An 18,405-nucleotide genomic window follows, 5' to 3' on the forward strand; every position below is an offset into this window, starting at 1 on the left:
TTTACAGATAATTATATCGGTGGTCCACACAGAATTTTGACGTCATATTATTGGAAGCCGTGGAATAAATGGACCCACCACCGGCTTCAAAATTAAATACATTTTGTTTTTGAAAAAAGAAAAAAGGTCAAACGGTTTTGCTTGCCCATACCGACTCCGTACATGTGCAAAGAAGCCTCCTCGACCGTTCCCTTCCCACGTGCCATTCCTTTCTCTGTCTCTCCTTTTTTTTCTTTTCTCAAATATAATCTCTTATCTTACCCACCAAATATTCCAAATTTTAAACGTATCAAAAAGACATAATCTTAAAAAAAAAAAAAATAATAATAAAATAAATAAAATTAAGAAGCCTGATTATTTAAATTGTAATGTAGTGTCTTTTTAAGTAATTCCAATTAATGGACAATGATTTTGTTTTTGGATTTAGGATAATAAATAAATAAATAAATAAAATATGATGGTGGTGGTTGATGGGGTGCTTAAGATCCGGGGAGATAATTACAGTGTTTATTATATTTGATTACAAAAAAAAATATATATAATATTAGAATACAAAGATTTTCCGGTGCCAAACGGCAAGCAGATCCCTGGTGGTGGGAATTACTTTAATGTCCTCGTGGGCAAAGGCAAAACGACTAAAGGAAAATGGCAAGTGTGTTGGTGTGCCGCCTTCAGAGGGCGCAAAGCCGCACGTGGGTACGCTGTACGGTTGAGGAGAGCACGTGAGAGAGTTGTTAGGAAACAATAACAATATAAATAGATAAATAAATAAATAAATAAATAAATAAAATGGTAAAGAGGGAGTGGGGGATAAGTAGTTAGGAGGTTTTCCAGCTGTATTGCCCCTTATTACCCTTACAACCCCAATTATTTCATTCTCCGCATTTCTTTCTTGCCTCTATACCTTACCGTTACTGCTCCTTTTTATATTTTTAATGTTTACTCTATAAATTATAATAAACATTAAAAATTAAGTCCAATATATAAATTTTTAGTTGGTAGCAATGGGCACAAAATCTTAACTAAAAATGGAGCTATAGTCAAAGATATGTGCAAAATCAAATAATATATATAGTATAGAGATATTTTTAATAATATGAGGCTACTTGTGGACACATTTTCCCCTTCTTTCTTCTCTCATTTACTTCTGTAATTGTTCTGTCATTTTCTTCACTGATTAACCCTAATGTTTTTTTTTTTTTTAAATATCAATTTCTTTTGTTCATTTCCTACACCACAAACGCCAAACCAAGTAGTAAAAAAGTGAATAAAATTCAATGAAAGGTGTGAAAAAAACTAAATATTACATATTAAAATTTAGCACTGAGTCGAAAGTGTTTTTAAAAAAGGAAAAAAAAAATAGCGTAGAGAGAGAAGTAAAAGGTAAAGACGATAGGAAGCATCACCGGCGGGTGTCGGTGGGATAAAAAAAGTTGGGAAAGTTAGTTAAGTACGTGGCCGCCGGAGAGTGGTGGAGGTGATGATATTGCCAAGGTTTACAGCCTGTACTGACACAAATGCAGCAATAATAATTATTCGCTCCCCGATTCGGCGTCCCTAATTGTCGTTTTGTGCCACATCATCATATCTTTCTCTTTCTCTTTTTTTCTTTTAATTTTTAAGCTTCCACAAAAATAAAAAATCTTAAAAATCGGGTGGAAGAAAATGGTAGACAGGCTGGCGAAAGGAGTCAAAGTGGGGGAGTCAGAGACGTTTCTTTTTTACCTCTCTCCCATTTATCTTCGCTCTCAAGCTTCTCTTATTTTATTACCCTTTCTATACTTAAAATAACATTAGTTTATAAATATTAATAACTATGTCACAATGTTTAATTAATTTAAAAGTTTAGGAAATAAATCAAACAATTTAATTTAAATGAATAATAATTGAAATAGCGAAATGATGCAATGGGTATGGGAGTTCAGTATCAAAGTGGGAGAGTGACTACTCCTTACTTTGGACCAAGGCAATTTTTAATCATTGCTTTTAGTCCATCCAAATATTATGTGGCTTTCATTTTTCTATTTTTTTTTTTTTTTAAATAGCTCTATTAAATGGGTAGATATTTGTACATTCTTTTTTATTCATTAATTGACCAAATGATATATTCAAATATTAATTAAGATTTATCAAAGGACTAAAATACAAAGTTGAAATATAAAATCCAATCATAAATGAAGGGGTAATTAGAATAATTAAACCATCTATGTAATTAATGAGTGAAAATGGCAATGTTTTTTAAAACTACTTTTTGGCCTCAATTATGCGTTAAATGAATTTATTAATTAAAAAAAATATAATTAATTTGTATCTATATATATTGAAAAAAAAAATCAAAACTGTTATGGCCGGTGATCAAAATGAAGGTGGAACGATTATAGACGTGGCGAGTGGGATTACGCACACGTGGAATTGAAAAAATGAAAAGTGGACGGCGAGGATAGAAGGTGGATTGGTGTTAATTATTGAAGGCGGAGGCACGGAAAGAGTTGCAGCACAAGGTGTTTGCCGCGGTATCGCGCACGCGCCATTGACGAGCGTTATCTTTTTCAATTTTCATTTTTTTGTTTTTCCANCCTAAAATCAAAATAACCAAAAATAAGAAAAATAATAAGAATGCAGGTTAAAACGCGACGCGTGTTCATTGCCAGCTGTATCGCAACCGTAGTGGCACTTACCGGAACGTTTCTTATTTGCTTCACAACGAGGCCACCGGTTTACTCGGTTGCCCGTCTCATCTCTTTTATAAGAACCCCACCTCCTAGCCGTCTCCTGCTCCAGTAACCCTACACAAGAAGAAATAGAGGAACCGAGCCAAACAAACAGACCTGACCTCCTACACACCCATCGAAACCGCGGTATATCAATCTTCATGGTTTTTTGAATCATTTTATTGCTAATCGTTCGTGGCGGTTACCAGTTAAGAGATGGATCGGATCAAGGGTCCGTGGAGTCCTGAGGAAGACGACGCCCTCCGTGGACTGGTCCAGAAGCATGGTCCACGCAACTGGTCCCTCATCAGTAAATCCATTCCCGGCCGTTCCGGTAAGTCCTGCCGCCTTCGCTGGTGCAATCAGCTCTCTCCTCAGGTGGAGCACCGCCCCTTCTCGCCGGAGGAGGACGAGACCATTATCAGAGCTCATGCTAACTTCGGCAATAGATGGGCTACCATTGCTCGGCTTCTCTCTGGCCGGACGGATAACGCCGTTAAGAATCACTGGAATTCGACGCTGAAGCGGAAGTGTTCGTCGATGATGAATGAGGGTTTTGAAGCGGATCCAAACAGCCAACCTATGAAGAAATCGGTCAGCGCCGGCGCCGCCGTCAACGGGCTATACATGAACCCCGGGAGTCCATCAGGATCTGATATAAGCGACTCTAGTGTTCCTGTTATGTCTCCGACCGTCTACCGCCCTGTTGCCAGAACCGGCAGTGTTGTACCTCCTGGAGAATCGGCACCGTCCCCCACTACAGACCCGGCGACGTCTCTGTCGTTATCTCTACCTGGTGCGAGCGGCGCCGGAGACGGCTTGAACCGCAGCGGAAGTGGTTCAACAGGGCAGGCGCCTTTAATGGCGGCATTTGCTCAAATACAAAGCATGGCGGCATCGGAGCTGACAAAGGCAGCGCAGCTTGATACAAGAGGCGGTGGCGGGGCACACGAGAAAAAGAATGGGCTTGGAGTTTTCAGTGCAGATTTAATGGCGGTGATGCAGGAGATGATAAAATCGGAGGTGAAAAGCTATATGGAAGGGATGTCGGAGAAGAGAGGAAGAGGATGTTTTCAGCAGGCTAAAGCTGGTGGGATTAGGAACGTCGGTTTTTAAGCGAACTGTGATTCATCATCAAGAATTGTTGATTAGCATTAAGATTAGATTGATGATCGCAGAAGTTACACAACATTCTGAAGCAGAATGAGAACCGAGAAGAACCAAATCTGGGAGTTTGATTGTCTTCCCAATTTTCAACTCTTTTTCGTTGTAGTTTCTGAAGGAAATAATATTAGTGAATGTACAGAGAGAAGGGAATGAAAGAAAAAGAGAAGGGGGGAAGTTCCTCTTCCGTTACAGACAGGAAACAGAACAGAACAGAACAGAGGTAGAAGTTCGTTGGAATTAAGGTATAATATGGACCCTAAAACTGGAAAAAGTCGGGGGAGTTTTAAAAATCGTGTGTATACCAACTTTGCCTTCCATTCTTGCCGCTATTTGTCTCTCATTTCGAAGACCACATCCTCATAAAAAAAAACCCACCAAATCAAAATTACAGAACAACATCAATCCCTCCCTCGTATTCAATGTTGGAGCTTTGTTTAAGCTGAATCTTCTTTTTAGTTGAAAGCAATCCTGTTAGGGATAATATATTTATTTTAAAAATCATTAGATTCCCACTTGGAGAGATGGAGGTCATTCCAAAAATCATAACTTTTTCTTTGGATAAGCGTTTGAATATTATCTTGGTTTAGTTAAAAGCTCTCTTCAAACAGAATTTGGAATACAGTTCGTTGCCAAGTTATGCGGGAATTGCTTCATGGAATCCTTTAAAGAATGAACACCATTCCAACCTCAAAACACTTTTTATAAACAAATTCTGGAACTCAGTTTCATTATTATTTTAAAAAATTTATGTTTTAATCACATTGTCCACCGTAATTACTTTATACTTTCATATACTATATCTTCATATATACTGCATACATACTTGTATATAGATGAACATGCATTTCTTTTCAGATACATGCATCTTTACTCGTATATGATTACTAGGCATGAAAGAAAATATAAAATAATTTTGGAAAGGAGGTAAAGTACACAAATTTCATTTTTTGAGGCACTATTATGAGAAGAAAAAGAGGAGGCGGCTTTAAAAAGAATCATCATTAAAAAACATCATCAACCCAATAAAGAGAATCAAATGGGTAATTTCTTTTAAATATGCTTTAGATTAGGGAGGGTTTAAATGCAGTTGAGTTTAGTTTTGTGACGGAAAGTAAAAGGATTTGAAAAAGAAGGAAAAATGGGTCCAAAGTAACATAGTTTTGTCGCCAAGAGCCACTTGGTCACATTAGTAACCTTTTGGAACATAATGGCTGTACCAAACAAACTTAAGGAATAAAGAATGAGAAGGTCTGGTCTACACTGAACTTGCTAAATTAGCTTACATCATTTCCTCTACAGCACACAGTTTTCCAAAGTTGAGAATGAACAAAAATTTAATAGTAATATATTTACCAATTAAATAAAGGTCGAGTGATCCATCAATATATGGTCAGTCAATCACTGTCATTAGCCTTTATAGCACCATGGCTGCTGTATGGAAACTAATGTCATTTACTCTTGGACATACCAATATTATTCAAGAATGATGCAATGTTTGACATTATGAAGAAAATTAGTAATATATATTTTTGTGTACAGGCATGCTCAAATATAAGAGATTTCTAACAGAAGAGGCCAAGTTTGTGCCCCAACGACTATTAGCTCTATTACTTTGAGTCATCTAACCTAATATACAAGTTAAATTCAAACATAATTTAGTGAATAAAAGCACCCCATTACTTTTCTCTTAGGAGTCAGTCCCTGAAAAAAATTCATATATTGGTAGTTGAATCTTCACCTACATTCACAGGCAATAAATTATCAGACAGGATTGTATCTAACCAACCAACCATTTGATGGCAACTATTCACATCCTAAAAAAAGTGATGACAAAAACCTCATTCATTCCCTTTAGACCTTTATCATCCTTAAAGTGTGTCCATCACTATACCCATTCACCATAAAAATGGCCTAAAATCCAAAACATCATATAAATTTTTTAATGTCTATGAGTCGGAAGTATTTCGACCAATCTATCTGACTCTACAACATTTGGATGGCAATCTCTACAACATTTGGGAGTCATAGGTAGTCTCACAAGAATGTTTTTTTAGCCATGTGACAGGTGGCTATTGTAGATTGAACCTAAAACATCATGTATAACAAGTTTCAGTCGAGCAATCAACTGTACAATGTATAAACCCCTCAACCGATGCTTGTGTATTTAACCAGCTCTATCCTTTCTCAATCAAATTTATTATTCACATACAGCTCAACTGGCTTGAGGATGGATGCAATGATACAAATCCGATTGACTCACCCAAGAGGCATTACAAACCAGAAAATTATTGTAGCATCATGTACGAAAATGACAGAAATCTAATCGAAAATGACGGAATCTAATTGACTCACAGTTTCGTGGCAGTCATTCAATATTTGAGCATGATTTGGAAACTCTTCTCCTCATGAAACGACAAGAACTTGAAACTTTATGAAACTGATTCCACTATGAATTGTGGGTTACAGGGTATTCAGTCTTTCTTTATTTCCTGTTCAACCCTTCGATCATCTTACCATATCCGTAGAACATCACAAACTGATCACATTCACAGTCTACAACTCACAAATGCAAACAATTATAGTGTGTGTAAACAACCGACCTTAAATTAGAAATAAATAAAGTCTTAATAAATAAGGAAAAGTTACAAAAAGTAACAAAAAGTGACACAAAGCAGAGTTTACAATTGAAGAAACCCAACCTGATTAATAATCAAACAAATTCAGGAGTATTTGATGATAAATATTAAACGAAAAGGCCATACATCAACAACGGATTGAAAGGCTATAAAAACCAAACACACAAAAAGTAACACAGAATTAGAAGAAAAAGAAACAAAAACAAATCATTCGAACTGATGAAAAATTCAACTCATAAAAATCGTCCAAAAAGAAAGAGTAAGTTTTAAAGACATTGAAAAGAGAACTAGAAAACCAACACCCAGAAATACTGAATTAAAATGATGATTATAGTCAACCAACACGTTAAAATTCAATGAATAATAGCAAAGAAAAATTAAAAAGGTACAAGAAATAATTCACAAGACAGTTTCTGATTGGATTTCATTACAGTTTAAGCGTTCATTTCGACAACTTGTCATAAGCTTGCAGTTGGGACTACTTTTCTATAAATAAAAAAGTGGACAGCAATTTAGCTACTCGAGTAGAACTCTTAAATGAACACAGTGCATGCACCAAACCAACCAATATCAATTACAAACGAACAGATTATTCTTTAACAAGAGAGAGAGAGGGAAAAAAGAAAGGAAAGGAAAGAAAGAAACACGGCTTGAACAGTTACAACAAGAGGATTGATTTGACTATCCAAGGCAGCATGCATCACAGAAATCTACTACCTCCCTGCCAGACTATGAATTGCAAGCATGAAGGTGTACATGCCATGCAATAAGGATTCGCTGTCAGTCATTCTTGCCCTTACCCTTTCCCTCATTAAGTTTAAGGCCCTCATATGCCGAGACAAAGAAAGTACTCTGATTCTTCTGCAGAAATCTACATCCACGAGAAGAACTAATAAGCATTACACGGCTAATAAACAACCGAAATTAATTCCATTTATTAGTTCCTAGCATTCCTCCTAATGGAACACGAGACAAAGATATCAAGAACAATTGGTACATGGTTATAAAAACGATTTGTGAGCATGCATGTGCCAGTTTAGTTTCACTGTTCTATCACATTTCAAAAAGTAAATATAGTGTCAACATTTTATAAGGTTTGCGATGATACTTCAGAAAGTCGAGCAACTTATGGTGTAGCCGCATCTGTGTTTCATCTTCAATATTCACATATGCCAAAAGCGCTGGCAACTTAACTGAAGAAACAATAAATAAACTAAACGAATCAGAAATGATATAAAAAAATGTGGCGTTCTGAATGAACATTATGGAGGATTGGAAACTGATGAGTACGGGGATCAGGATGTGCCTTGACATACCAAAGAGGCGTAGCAGATGTTCTGCACCATATATAGTTGATGGAGAGACATTATCTACGACTAATTCATGATACTGTTCACGCTCTTTATTGTACAAGAGCAGTACAGGCAATGCTTTATCAAAATAACATCGTATTCCTTTCAAGACTTCTCCCAGTGAGTCGGTAATCCTATAAATAGTCAAAGTCAAGTCTTGTAAGCACGAGCAATTGCTCAGATTTCATCTGAAGGAAAGAACTGAGGTAAGAAATTAATTTTGAAGTGTTATATACTAGAACAGCTATGAAAGGATGAGCAATTTTGTGAACTACAAACCGTTTTAGAAGATCTCTATTAAGTGATATAACAGGGATAATAAAAATAATAAGAATCCAGCTCTCTTATCATCTTTCTGTTGAACACCCTCCAAAAGGTGTTTCAAGTCTATGAAAATCACTCACTTCCTCTCCCTAAAGATTTCTGCTCTCCAAGGGCTAGGGTCTTCTTCCTAAAGGACTAGGGTCTTCTTCCACATCAAGTCAACTTCATTTTCATAGTCTTAACCAAACAGCGCCAAAAATGCTACAAATAGTCCTGATCCGAATATTTATACGAACAGTTTGGATTACTGTAATTATGAAAGTAAAAGAAAATAAAACTATTACCAATTTTCCAGGAAGTTCACCCTGTCAACTTCAGACACAGTTCAGCCGTCGAGCATTTAACAAAATTATTAAGCCGTTTAAGACACGTGGTTATCAATACAAGACTAATATAAAAAAAAATCCATAGACACAGGTAAGGAAGAAAATTAAATCCAAGCACTTAACTATGATCAGATTCATGCCATTTTGTATTCTTAGTAAGGTATAAACAAACTTACGTGCCATCCCTCTTGGATCTGTATTCCAAGTACTTCGTCAAAATATCATCAACTGTAGGTGAGCGTGGAAGTTTGACTAGCTGGCAGAATCATCTGAAAAATCAATATGCTAACTAGACAGATGCATGGATAACTTAGGGGGCAAGTCTCTAATGCATTAATGTGACAAGAAAAATTCTTGAAAGGGTCAATTAATCAAACTAATCATTAAGTTAAAATTGGATAATAGAAAAAAAGAAGTTATTAAGGACCATTTAATTTGCAAATGAAAAATGTCAACTATTCCACTTTGCAACAAAAACTTGGAACCTAATTTAATGAAAAAGAAATAATATGGACAAATGGAGTAAGTTGAACTGAAGCATAAGCTATCTGTGAACTGCCGTGTCAAATAGACAAAAGGTATCCACATAACGATATGGAATTGTCGGAAGTGAATGTGAAGAAATGCATAGTATAATGACAGTTATTAAAGTGAAAGTGCAAGGAACATGTCCTAATCATTTCATCAAATGTTCAAATTTCACCTACTAATACCTTCTGACAACCAAGTGGCAAACTGTATTAAGAGTCTTCTGTCATAAAATAATACAATTTTTTTTATAGGAAACATTAACCATTCATTGATATGTTGAAATGAGATAAAAAAAAAAAAAAGGTCCAATCGAGTAATAATAACAATAAACACCTTTATCGATTAGCGATTGTAGATAGGCTACAGGAGGAGACAATTTGCTCCAAGTAATAGGTAAAAGAAACGTGGAGAACAAACAGTTGATATGTACCTTAATCGATATGTACCTTATCCTGCTGCGTAACAAATTCCCAATCATCAACAAGTTGCTTTCTTAGTGTTGAAGGTATTTGAATCTTGATTACTTTTTCTACGGATTGATTGTCCTTTCGAAAAACATGGAACCATATTTTATCAAATATAATGACAAGAAAACGAGTGTCGAGAAAATTAAGAGCAATTGAAGATATGAATACTAAAAAACTGTTGGCAATACAGATAATTTATATATATACACATACGCACAACACAAGCACAATGAAAATACTGAATCAACACACAACATAGAAATATAGAAGTTCAGCATCAACTCTATCATCAATTAAGGGAAGGGAAAGAATAAACCTAAACTCCTTTTTATTCAAGCGAATGAAAAAGATAAATGTATTCCATTGCACAAATAGATGGTCTTCACCTTATTTATTGCTTTGCTTTCTATTTTCAAATAAGACAATGGGAAAAAGAAAATGATGATCAATGTCCTAAGCTATTACTGTGAAATCTGGATAGGAAAAATCCAAAACCACAATTGTTTCTTGCTTTTCAATCCATAGAAAGATGAAGCTAAAAGTAAACTCGTTATATACATACAGCTTGAACAAATTTATACTGAAACATTTTCTTACAAAATTACAACTTTGGATCTCTATTCATGATATAAAACCAACCTTGGTGGCTGAGTCATTCTTTCGTTTCTTCCCCTTTGGTGCTGCAACAAATATCAACAGAACAATAGAAGTATTACAAGCACATATTTAGTCACAAAAACAGGAAGAAGAAAATGGCATTGTAATTTATCGCAAGAGTTGTTTACAACTGGCTATGGATAAAAACAAAGAGGAGACTTTCTCGGGAAGAAGGAACAAAAAATTTAAGGAGGCTAGTTTTAAGAAATAATTTTCATAGTATGGTATACAAAGATTTTAGTTTTAATAAAATAAGGAGGGTCGTAATCCTCCAACCAAAGTGTGGCCCATAAAGAAAAGTGGTTCCAAATGATGCTCTTTCCAATTTGTGGACTGAACGTATGTTAGTTCGAAAGTCTTGGGATGAGAAAATACATTCACCTTCGACTTTGACAAGTGACTGTAAAGTTTTAAGAGATGCTAGGCTGAGATTCAGGCTGTCCTTTTCCTAATCAGGTAAAACTTCCATTTCAAATAGGTTCCCCAAATCAAGGTACTGAAGCAGGTAAGGTAAGGTCTTCGGGCCACGCCAGTGTGCAATTCTAAAAAATTTCCAAGATCCACAATAAAACTACATTCTCTATACTTACTGAGCAAAGTGGCACCTTTGGGGTCGAATAAAAAATAATAATACTTCATTGTTTGAGCAACACAGTGAAACGTAGTTGAACTAAAACTAGGAACAAATTAGAAAGAGTTCAAGAGAAGTGTGAAAATAAGCAATACCATTGTTCTTGGGGTCCTCTTTCTCCACTCTTGCATCTACAAGGAAACAAATTTCAGTAATTTAATTAGGAAATGAAGAAAAGTACAAATATTACCATTAATGACCAGTAGTCGAAGCTTTAGCTGACTCATATTCAAAACCTCAAATGCAACAATATATCGCATCACAGATTTCTAACAGAAATTGATGCATTAGAAATAATCAGAAATTATTCATAAGTTAAAACTTTTGCAGACGCATAGAAGAAACGTAATGATTTCAGGTAGACAATAATCCATAGATTATTTTTAAAAAAATAAGAACAGCTATTTTAATTTATTTTTTTATCATTTACATAGCACTCAACAATTTGTTGTTTCATCTCATTGATATATTGAGAAGTTCGTTTTTGTTAAGAAAAAAAAAAGTATTTCCTATAACTAATTATTGGTTAAGGTGTTGGTGGGAAGATTGAAGAAAGCGTTGTCTCTTACAGTCAATAGTAATCAACTGGGTTTGCAAAAAATTGAGAAACATTTATGACGTTCTCTTTGCAAATGGACACAAGAGGACTGGAAAGAAAAGGGGAAAACCGGCTTCATAACAATTGTCCGGGAACATACATTATTTTGGGTCGATTGAAAGTAACCAATACCAATGCTTTTATGGGGAAAAGAAGTTTTGACCCCAAAAGTAGAAGAGCTTGGAGTTTGAAAGTGAATCTCTAGGAAAAGTTACTCAATCATTCACAATAGTAAACCAAGTGTGTGAGATCCCACGTTGGTTGGAGAGGGGAACAAAGTATTCTTTATAAGAGTTTAGAAATCTCTTCCTAATAAACACATTGTGAGATCCCACGTCGGTTGGAGGGTTGAACGAAATATTTTTTATAAGAGTGTGGAAACCTCTCCCTAATAGATGCATTTTAAACCGTGACACTGATGGCAATACGTAACGGGTCAAAGCAAACCATATCGGCTAGTGGTGGGCTTAGGCTGTTACAAAGTCAAAATGTAGGGACCCTACGGGGGCTTAGATAGGGGGGATCCCGGTCCCTTTTATATTAACTTTTTTTTACAGCCTTTTTATCTTCACTTTCAACAGTTAGTTCTTCGATGGATTCATAATGCAAGATCAAATTCATAGTCACAAAGAAGAAAAAGAAATCAAAGGGCTCAAAGCCCAGGATTACACACGGACTCTCCTATTCATAAAAGTTGCTTAATTGTAGCCAACATGAACATATGTAACGGTTAGGGTACCTCTACTTTTTCTAAGAGGTCGTAGGTTCAAATTCTCCTATCCATGTAATGTTTAATAATAAAAATAATAATAAAAAAAAATCTCCACTGGAATAGGATTCTGAAAATACAAAATAGTTGTTATGAATAAGAAGATTGGTAGAAAAAACATATGTGCATGCAAACCAACAAGTGACAAGGTTAGAAATTTGTTGTTGAATGAGCTGGTCCTTCATTGTCCAAATTGGAAGGAGAAAATGAAAACAAATACCTACTTTTTAGACAATTTTAGTCAATACTCAGAATCATAGGCAAGTATAACGAAGTAACAGATGCATAGAAAGATTATACAAAGTCAAAGATGTTGATTTTGGACGCATGATTTGGTGTAACTAAGAATTTGAAAACTACCGATCAAATTTTTTGGCTTTGCTTGTGCAGATCGTCCAGACTTTGAGCTCTTTTCTACATACCCTTTCTCAAGGGCTCGCTGCTTCAAACGGTTCTCTTCAGTACATTTCATCAGCCGATCTACGCTTACCCATTCGTCCCAACTGTTAGCAAGATGTGCATTGTAATAACTATTGTATTGCTTTTATAAAAATGACATAACTATCATAAAAAGATGGTATACATCCAATCAAAGCTAATAACTTCTACATTGTTTTCTAAAAGAACATTCTTGAAAAGAAAAATGCAACCAACTAAAGAAAAATTCTATTGCATTCTCGCCAGACGATTTCTAAGAGGTTACCAGTATTGCGTGGATAAGAACACAACTTAAACATTTCTCCAACAGTTGATCAAGAAAAGGCTTCGGCAGGAGATGACGTAACCAATACAAGAAAAACTTGAAAGCATAAAACTTTCATTTTCAAATATTTTTTTTACAAAAATCTGGAAACAGAAACAAAAGTAAAGCCCTGCACCCAACTTTATTTAATTGGGCCTGAAAATCTAACCCTTCAGGAACCAAAATCGCAAGCCATGCTTAAAGAAAATAGATACTGATGTAAAATGTTGGAAATGCTCAAATTAAATGACGGAAACTACTATCATCAGATTTGGAAAGTAATCACTATTATATATTGTTAAGTACAAGCTTCTTCTGAGCTTATAATTGTTTAATGTACATAGAATCATATATCAATAAGCAGTGCAAAAAAGAATTATTTATGTAAGGCCCTCATTCTTCATACGACTTTATGCTATAATATAAAGCATGTTAACCAACTATTCAATTTTGAAAATACATTTGCAGGAAATAAAAATGGAAACGGGAGGTTTCAAGTTCATTATCAATTCCCCTTCATGAGATTATTTGAAGATGATATTCATGAAATCTCAAACTGGGATAGTACCTACCCCAATTGTTGGAAAGCAAAACTGTAAAAATAAAATAAAAAAGACGAACAGAGAAAAGTGGATGGAACTCTTGTGCTTACAGCAATTAATGAAAGCCCGAGCAGAAAAACTAGTCATGATGTATGCTCTTGTATTCTTTTAGTTTTTTCCAATGAAATTTTAGTTTATCATATATAAAAATGAATTTTTTTTAAAAAAAAAATTCTTGCCATGATGTAGAGTTGCAAGGGTGGTGTGTATAGTTTTTTCTTAAATAGCAGCTTAATAGCCAGCTTTTGGTAGCAAGGAGAGGAAATGCAAAGTTGGCACCTATATACTATGGTCTGTACGTCATTCTTAAGAAAGTTAGTCACGTTACTTATGAAAAGAATCTTCCAGAGAATACATCCATATGTTTCGTTTTTCACATCTCATAATTGCAAGGCTCATCATTCTAACCATGTCCTGTAAAGCCCAAGCTAACAAAAAACCCAAACATCCTAGAGAGACAAACAAAACAACTTACAGAAAGATGCTCTAATTCAAAAGAAAAGGGATTATCACTAAAGTTCTTAGTAACAGAAGCCCAAAGGGGGCATTGAACCTAGCCAAGACCCATTCGCAAATAAATTAGTCTGGATGAACTATTGCCTCACCCTGCACGAGGATAGGCCAACGATGCAGTAACCGAAGGAAATGCCACTACGCCTTCGGTTTAGGCGCACAGTGGATGGTGCCAAGCCATACGTCTACCAAAAACCCTAAAAAAGATATTCCAAATCACTGATGCAAACTGACATCCCCACCCAACATGCTCCAAACATTCAAAGGGTTTCTTACACGCCCTACACCACTGATGACCATACAAGATAGAGACGATCTCTAAATATGATCCATGGTGTTAATCCTCAATGTTATTAGCTGTACTCCTATGGAGCTACTTATGTTACGGAAGATATGTGTGAATAGATATGGGGTAAAAGAAGCGTATGAGATCGGAGTTAGAGGAGAAAGGTGGTTACCATTTTGTGTCTTCAGAGAGAAAATACCTTTTGAATATTTGCAACTTTGGTAACTATCTTTCTCTATAACTAGCACCAAACACAGAAATTCTTCCAATTGTCTACCAGTCACCCCAAACCTCCTTTCAAAAGCCTCGAAGTTTCTCTCCATTTGAAGATATTCCAAATGATCGTCAGAAGGAATTTCATTAATGAGAGAAGCCAAATTCTCTAGGCTGCCCATACTTCAAATTGCCTCGAGGTTTTCCTCCTTTTGAAATGGCCTTCTAACTAAGAGCAGCTAAATCTATTGAGAGGGACCACATTGACTCCACCATCTTTGAAGTGTAAGTTCTAAAAGAAGCTAACAATCTCTTCTTCAGTCAACAACAATTGACCCACGCTACTTTCGGGAGTAGAGATCAAATTTCTTTTCTTCTTGATTGAGATCCATCTATGGACGAAGGCAGTGTTTCNAAGCGTATGAGATCGGAGTTAGAGGAGAAAGGTGGTTACCATTTTGTGTCTTCAGAGAGAAAATACCTTTTGAATATTTGCAACTTTGGTAACTATCTTTCTCTATAACTAGCACCAAACACAGAAATTCTTCCAATTGTCTACCAGTCACCCCAAACCTCCTTTCAAAAGCCTCGAAGTTTCTCTCCATTTGAAGATATTCCAAATGATCGTCAGAAGGAATTTCATTAATGAGAGAAGCCAAATTCTCTAGGCTGCCCATACTTCAAATTGCCTCGAGGTTTTCCTCCTTTTGAAATGGCCTTCTAACTAAGAGCAGCTAAATCTATTGAGAGGGACCACATTGACTCCACCATCTTTGAAGTGTAAGTTCTAAAAGAAGCTAACAATCTCTTCTTCAGTCAATAACAATTGACCCACGCTACTTTCGGGAGTAGAGATCAAATTTCTTTTCCTCTTGATTGAGATCCATCTATGGACGAAGGCAGTGTTTTCATCCCCTACCTCTTACCAATTAATCTTACATTTCTGGCTCAACATTCTTTGCTTACTAATAATCATTTCAGTCAAGGAAGCTTTCAGCCTAATTCTATCATCTTTTTGCTACTACCACCATGCTAGGTCAACTAGTTAATTTGGGCAATTTGATGAAGAATCTCATGTTTTTTCTTTTATCAATATTATTCCCAAATACCTCTTCAAGGGGGAAATGATCTGAAGTAGGACCATTTAACCTCTTCAATCTAGAGATTTCAAAATCATCTACCCAACCCCTATAAAAAAAAAAATTATATCAATCCTCAAAGCCGAAGTACTCTCCTCCAGAATAGTCCAAGTAAATTTGCCGCATAACAATGGGGGGTCTATTAAATCATTCACAGCTATAAACTTATTGTACTTCTAGTAATTCTATTGCAATTAAGTCTCTCTTCCATCCATCTTATCACATTGAAGTCCCCCGCCATACACCAAGCACCTTCATATAGCCTAGCTCAATCAAACAATTCCTGTCAAAACTCCTTACACCAGTAGGAGTTACATGGGCGTAAATCCCCTGAATCCAGCCATCTATAATGTCCTTAATTTTACGCTCTATCGAAATAGAGAAAATCCCAATGGCTGAATCCTTAACAGCAATGCAATCCTCCTTCCACTGCAGTAAAATGCCAACTGATCGCATCTAAAGCAAGGCAGAGATCTTTGGACAAAATTATAAGCAAAGCTGCAAGTGATGAAAAAATGACCCGGTGTCTCTACATCCCTGTTATGCTTCTAACATTCTTAAGGAAGTTTTAAATGTCATTTTAATAAAATAATGTGAAAGTAGATAAAAAAATGAAAAGGAAAGCAGAAGGAAGAAGCATATAATTGCTAGCATATGAAGCCTAACTGGATGAAGTCACACGATGGAGGGAAAAAAAAGAGAAAGAAAAAACATCTACACAGTAGATGAAGTGACTGGAACAATAGCGAATTCAAATATAAAATAGAAAGAGAGACTCACTTTTTATTCCAGCCCTGCAAAATGACAAATTGGAAGCAGTCAGTAACATGAGAAGAAAGTTTTCACTTAAACAAACATACTCTATATTAAGATTGTCACTCAAAATCAGAAGAAGGGAGGCAAGGAAAATTGCAAGACAAGGAAGTGAAACTTACTAGATAGTGCAGAAAGTATCTCCATTCCTTCTTCCTAAGCTCAACTTTTTGAACCTGAAATGTAAGGGCATAAACTGGATAGCTACTTGTTTGATCACTGTGGATAAGGAATAATATGGCATCGATTTCCTTTTCATGTGAGATGACACAAAATGGGGATCCTAGTGAAGAACCAAGTTGATGCAACTTGTTGCCTTTTGTTTTGTAGAAATAAGACGTAGTTTTTTAGTTTTATGCGATAGTTGTTTTATGCTCTTTGTTCAATTAAGATGCATGTTGAGTTACTTCAGAGATTTTAGGAAATTGGTGTTACCACGTTGTTATGCGTAGGGGTATGTTGTTGTGCATAGGGGGTCTGCCTACCAAACAAGGAATACATTCCAATCGCAAGAAAACTCACAATTTTTGCTAGCAACTCTAGGGTCTCCTTTAATAAGGTTCACAAGTTGAATCCAAAGACTAGGCATAATAGTTTTGTTGGTTATGACACTCACAAGAAAAGACAACATGTATGGATTCAAAAATAAAGAAGAATGTTAGTAGAAGTACAACTAATATTGCACAATTTCCTGGAGATGTTGCATCCAATCAGAGGAGAAGTAATATCTCGCCCTCAACGGAACACATTAAGCAAGACGAAAATGAGGTAGCTGAAGCTTATGATACCTAATTATCTAACTGATTATGATGTTGAGGTAAATAATTCCTCCATTTTTTTCGATCTTGCTCTCTTACCATCGATTCATGAAAATTATACTGCTTCAGATGATGAAGTTAAATGTACAAATATCATATTCTAACGGATAATTACAAAAAGGTTTGACCACCAAAGCCCACAAAGAAACATGAAATTTAAAAAGGGACCAAATATCATATTCTATTATTCCTCTCCATCCACAAACCCCAAAAAACGGCACATGCCCTGACTTACCATAAAAAGCTTCCTTTCTCATGAAAGGAGAGAATGGTGAAGAGACTCCTTGATCATCTCCCAACAACCTATATCTCATGTGCCTAGCCAACCAACTCTATGAACATCTCCAGATATATGGTTTGATCTTTAGCATTTTAAAGTTTGATATCCTATTCTTTTCAAGATCTCAACACTCCTAAATGGAGTTATATCAGATTCATGGGATTCTTCTTGTTTATCTTGGAAGATTCTTTTAGAAGAAACTTGAAGGATAAGAAGATTGTTGACTTGAGTTCTCTGTTGGAGAACTTGGATTCGGTTAATTTGGTTGAATTTGATGATTCAAGTAGATGATCTTTTGATTCTTCGGGATTATTTTCAGCCAACTGTCTCAATAAGAAGCTTACAAACTCTTCTAATAGTCCCAAAAGAGCAAATATTCTTCAGTGGATCATGCTAAACAGCGGCATAATAGATTATATTCTCTCCAAAAGGAGATGTCATCTTCAGCTTTGCAGCCTTCTATTGTCAATTATGTTTCGAAGTAGCTGAATCCATGACTCATCTCTTTTTTCACTGCGCTTTTGCCAAGAATTGTTGGAATTCGTTGTTCAATCTTTAAATTTGAAATGTGTTCTCTCCAATGACTCAAATTCTGTGCGTTTTTCCTTCGTCTATACGTGGTCCAAATCCTTTTCTTCTTTGATAATGTAGGAAACTTGGTCATTTCCAAAGCTCTCGTGTCCCCGTAACACTGACCTCAGCTAATTGAACCTTCGTACGGTATTCTCTTTCTCCGGTCATAAAACCGACAAAACAAGCGAAAAAAATCCAATAGCCACACGCGAAGGAAACAACTGACGCGATTGAATTAGGGTACAAAAATAATCCCC

At 35.8% G+C, this 18,405-nt stretch overlaps 2 protein-coding genes across 2 annotated transcripts in view; one reads left to right on the forward strand and one right to left on the reverse strand.

Moving 5' to 3' along the window:
* The first annotated feature begins 2,767 nt into the window (after positions 1-2,767).
* On the forward strand, positions 2,768-4,376 carry LOC111804460 (transcription factor MYB44-like). The gene has a single exon (XM_023689267.1). It carries the CDS (start codon positions 2,928-2,930, stop codon positions 3,825-3,827), a length of 900 nt encoding a protein of 299 aa, XP_023545035.1. The 5' UTR covers positions 2,768-2,927; the 3' UTR covers positions 3,828-4,376.
* A 2,533-nt stretch (positions 4,377-6,909) lies between these two features.
* The window catches only part of LOC111804230 (protein MRG1-like), a 12,103-nt gene continuing 607 nt past the window's right edge, over positions 6,910-18,405 (reverse strand). Inside the window, exons 2-11 of the mRNA XM_023688962.1 lie at positions 16,600-16,653; positions 16,445-16,458; positions 12,530-12,672; positions 10,898-10,933; positions 10,154-10,194; positions 9,494-9,592; positions 8,693-8,772; positions 7,831-8,000; positions 7,623-7,707; positions 6,910-7,385 (exon numbers count right to left, since the gene is read on the reverse strand). Coding sequence (XP_023544730.1) covers positions 7,295-7,385; positions 7,623-7,707; positions 7,831-8,000; positions 8,693-8,772; positions 9,494-9,592; positions 10,154-10,194; positions 10,898-10,933; positions 12,530-12,672; positions 16,445-16,458; positions 16,600-16,653 — 813 coding nt within the window. The 3' untranslated portion in view covers positions 6,910-7,294. The remainder of the gene's footprint in view (positions 7,386-7,622; positions 7,708-7,830; positions 8,001-8,692; positions 8,773-9,493; positions 9,593-10,153; positions 10,195-10,897; positions 10,934-12,529; positions 12,673-16,444; positions 16,459-16,599; positions 16,654-18,405) is intronic.

Source organism: Cucurbita pepo, chromosome LG10 (genome assembly GCF_002806865.2).
Source record: "Cucurbita pepo subsp. pepo cultivar mu-cu-16 chromosome LG10, ASM280686v2, whole genome shotgun sequence".
Taxonomy (NCBI): Eukaryota; Viridiplantae; Streptophyta; class Magnoliopsida; order Cucurbitales; family Cucurbitaceae; genus Cucurbita; species Cucurbita pepo.